Source organism: Frieseomelitta varia, unplaced genomic scaffold, assembly GCF_011392965.1.
Source record: "Frieseomelitta varia isolate USP_RPSP 00005682 unplaced genomic scaffold, Fvar_1.2 scaffold_987, whole genome shotgun sequence".
Classification (NCBI taxonomy): Eukaryota; Metazoa; Arthropoda; class Insecta; order Hymenoptera; family Apidae; genus Frieseomelitta; species Frieseomelitta varia.
Window position 1 is genome coordinate 103,098 of NW_025110797.1, and position 4,400 is coordinate 107,497.

The following is a 4,400-nucleotide window of genomic DNA, read 5'->3' on the forward strand; positions in this document are numbered from 1 at the left end:
CTCTAGAACACGATATCCACGTGGAAGAAATGGGGACCTGGGGACAGCGGGCCGGGAGGGCGCATAAGCGGATCGGTTTGCGGATTGGATCCAAAATTCTGCGACGCTCCAGCCAGTATAGCGCCGTACGAGTGGCCGGACGACATCACCAAGTGGCCGATTTGTCGGAAAACTAATCCGTTCAATCAACGATTTAGGTAAATTCGTCATCCAAAAATCCAATCTGCTTGTATTATCAACTTCATTCTTCAATAAAAAAAAAAAAAAAAAACAGAGAAGAAACTTCAAATTCCGTCGTGTTTTTAAAAATGTCCGCTCAACAGTGGTAACTTTTACTCGCCAATAATAATAAAAAAAAAAAAAAAACCAGTTTCAAATTCGTGTTTTTAAAAATTTTACTTCTGCGCCTCGCAGAACATCAACTTCAAGCGGGAGGAGCCCGTATGACACACGGCGCCGTGTTTCAAATTCGTGTTTTTAAAAATTTTACAATCGAACAGGATGGTGTAGTTGTTTTTCCTGAATAATATCGAGGAAACCGTGTTTTCCTTGCTCAACAGTAGAAACGGGAGTCAACGGGGCAATGGAAACTTCCCGGTAGGCCGGTACAAGGACAAAATGGCGGAGCACATGGTCTGCGAGGTGATCGGTCATCCGTGTTGCATCGGTATCCACGGGATGTGCCGGATCACCACCAAGGAATACTGTGATTTCGTACACGGCTACTTCCACGAGGAGGCGTCGCTCTGTTCCCAGGTCGAGTGTTTGCACGACGTCTGCGGCATGATACCGTTTCTTCACCCCGAGTGGCCGGATCAGTTTTACAGGCTCTTCACCACCATGTTCCTTCACGCTGGGTACGTGTGCCTCTCTACGCTATGAATTCACCTCGATTTTTATTAACTCCGGTCTTGAAAAGAATTTCTCAAACGAATTATCTGTCTGATTGTCACGCTCGATTCGCAGGATCCTTCATCTGTCCATCACGCTAATGGTTCAGTATTTCTTGATGCGAGACTTGGAGAAGCTGACCGGCTCGCTGCGCATCGCTTTGATTTACTTCATCGGGGCGCTAGCTGGAAACCTGGCCAGCGCGATATTCGTTCCTTACAGAGCAGAGGTACGCGCATAATTTCTCATACACTTCCAGAGATTTCTTCTTCTTTCCTCTGGTCAGAACCAGCTCAGATTAAGGGAGCTTCAGATTTTCTTCTTGCTTTTCTGGAACACGATTCCATAGTCCAGGAAAACAAGCTTGGCCAATATGTTGAGAAGCTAACGAATTTTCAATAAAGAACACAGACAAAGGATGATTACCATAAGCGTTTGTATCTCCAGCCTCGAAGCTAAAACTTTCTCGAAGCTAGTTTTGCACCTCGGTCTCACGATCTTCAACGACGCCTTGACGCAAGAAGATCGGAGGAGAAAAATCGTTTTGCTTCCCACAGAAATTACAAGGGGAAGCCAGTGGCTAATTACCGGGCGGCGATGATTTTATTAGGCGGTGCCACGTAGAAGTTTTAATTGAATAATCTCGCGGGACGTTTAACGGGCGCGTTTCATTGTGTATCGTCGATATAATCGGCGCTTTGGACCCGGCCGGGCAAAGTAATTGCCCGGAGAGACTAGAGTTGCACCGTGGCTCATATCCATGAAAAGGATTAACAACATTACGATCGTTTCCTTTATGGTGTTTCCTCAGACCACGGCCGTCTTATCGCCCCGATAGTTTGCCACCCTTAACACCTCGGTGAACTTGGAGTTATACGTCAATTCTATTCCCTCTAGTCCCTCTCTGTCTCTCTCTATTTCCGAGTGTTACTCTCTATCAGCGAGCGTACACTCGTGAGTTAGAACAGCCACCAACGCCACAGCATGGGCGAGAAAGGGCGAGAGAATAAAGGGGCGGACAGAAAGCACCGTTTCTCGAGAACTAATACCGTCCAATTTGTTCTAATTAGTTTGGTTAAACGTACCTTCCGCTTTGGGAAACTTTGTCTCTCTCTCTCTCTCTCTCTTACACACACACACACACACACACACACGCGCGTACACACGACTCACACACCTTTCTCTTTACGCGGCTCCATAGTGTTAATTATTGTTTCACCCTGACTGCTCGGAGAAAGCTGGTCGCGCATGTTAACGCGATTTCTCGTGTGCGTGGATTATCGATAACTTGCTCAACTCGTTCAGCCGTGGTTTCTTGCGGAAGATTTGTATTAAATTTCTGTGCAGAGTACGGCGAAACGAAAGGAACAACAAATCCACTGCCTTTTCATCGACGTACTATGATTTGCAATGAATCATTTGAACCCCTGGCGAAAATGTTTTTGATCAAACAAAAGTTTTAAAAATAACACTGAAATCTCTCGCGCGTTCGTGAATTTAATTAAAACTATTTAATTCATTTTTTTTCACAAGTGTGTTTCAAACAAGTATAATAGAATTTTATATATTTCTTTCGATACTTTCGTAGAGTTGCGACTGATGACGAAAAGAATCTTGAACATGAGTATTTTTAAATTAACAAACGTTCTAAAGAGTCGACAATACTAGCGGAATACAGCTTCTAGAAAAATTACTTTTAAAGATCCATATACATACAAGGTTGAAAATAAATCTCGAGGTGGAGACATTTTACACGAGTATTTCTAAATTAATTAACATTCTAAACGAGTAGAGTGTAGGAAAATTACTTTGAAAAATGTATATAAATATACATATCATAGATATACATACGTACTTATATATATATGTATATACATATATATATCATAGATATACATATACATATAGATATCATAGATATACATATACATATACATATCATAGATATACATACGTACTTACATATATATATGTACATATACACGTTGAATCACATATACAAATGAACCTTGAACATTTTACACCAGCATTCTTAAATTAACAAACGTTCCAGAGAATCGAAGCTGGAATACTACTCTTCCAAACATCCATCTGCAAATCCCATCTTAAAAATCTTTCAACTGCTGACTAAAAACTCGTGATTTCAGGTGGGGCCGGCAGGGGCTCACTTCGCCCTCCTCGCTACGTTGATCGTCGAGGTGTTGCACTGTTGGCCGATGCTGAAACATCCACGCCGGGCCCTGTCCAAGCTGATCCTCGTCCTCCTGGGTTTGCTGGTCCTCGGCATACTGCCCTGGGTGGACAACTACGCTCACCTGTTCGGTTTCATCTTTGGTTTCCTGGCGGCGTACGCGTTGATGCCGTTCATCTCGTTCGGCCACTACGACCGCCGACGCAAGATCTGGATGATCTGGATCTGCCTGATCCTGATCATCGTTCTGTTCACCCTTCTCCTAGCCCTGTTCTACAATGTGCCGGTGTACGAGTGCGAGGTGTGCAAGCTGTTCAACTGCATCCCGTTCACGCGCGACTTCTGCGCCTCGCAGAACATCAACTTCAAGCGGGAGGAGCCCGTATGACACACGGCGCCGTGTTTCGAAATCCAGTTCGAACCATCATTCCACGTGATTCATGGTCAAACAAGGGCGGCTGTGCCCGGCTCTGCTCGTTTGGCCGCCCTGGCTCTGTTGGTATGCTGTTCAAACCGGTATGCAGAAACCGTCGTCATCATCATCATCATCACCATCATCGCCACGATTCGAAGGAGACGAGGACGAACGCGATCCACGATTGGACGAACGCGAGCCTCTTCCGCGCGGATGACTCGGTGCGTCGGTTAGAAGAGGAAGAAGAAGAAGAAGAAGCATCGAGGAATCTCGGAGGGACGCTCGTCCAAGACGAACGACACTGCCTTAAAGTAAAATAAACTCCACCGAAGAGTTCTCCGCCAGGTCTTTTTAGCCAGTGGGCCCCCTCTGCGTGGCTCCTCGGTGGCATGTAAATATTAGAGAAGAAGAAGAAGTAAAAGAAGAAGAAAATAAAAATTAACGCGCCTTTTAACGTAACGCGACCATCGTTCCCGACGATCGTGCTTCGAGGGTGGACGCTTTTTGGTCCGAAGCGAAGATGAAAGTGAAATTGTTCGTGATGGAACGAGACAGAGAGACAGACAGATAGAGAGAGAAAGAGAGAGAGAGACAGTGGAATTGGAACGAAACGACGACGACGATGAGGACAAGGGACAAGGACGACGATGTCGGATCGTTGGAGATCGAGAAGACTTCTCACGCCCTCTCTTCGGACGTTCGACGAAGAAAGGAAGGAGAGGAACGCATGTGTACATAGAACGAAAGACTCTTGTTACATATACATATATACATACGATCGTAAGAACGACCTTTAATAAGTTTAACTTTAGAGAAACGAAACGAGGGAACGAACGAGAATGGGAGCAAGGGAACGTGTTGAAAGTGTTTAACTGTCCGTATACCTCCGACGCTGGGACTATC

At 45.1% G+C, this 4,400-nt stretch overlaps 1 protein-coding gene across 1 annotated transcript in view; it reads left to right on the forward strand.

The window, feature by feature from the left end:
* Nucleotides 1–4,195, forward strand: part of LOC122538375 (inactive rhomboid protein 1) — a 9,835-nt gene extending 5,640 nt beyond the window's left edge. Inside the window, exons 7-10 of the mRNA XM_043672384.1 lie at nt 7–197; nt 561–857; nt 967–1,120; nt 3,039–4,195. Coding sequence (XP_043528319.1) covers nt 7–197; nt 561–857; nt 967–1,120; nt 3,039–3,470 — 1,074 coding nt within the window. The 3' untranslated portion in view covers nt 3,471–4,195. The remainder of the gene's footprint in view (nt 1–6; nt 198–560; nt 858–966; nt 1,121–3,038) is intronic.
* The last annotated feature ends 205 nt before the right edge of the window (nt 4,196–4,400 follow it).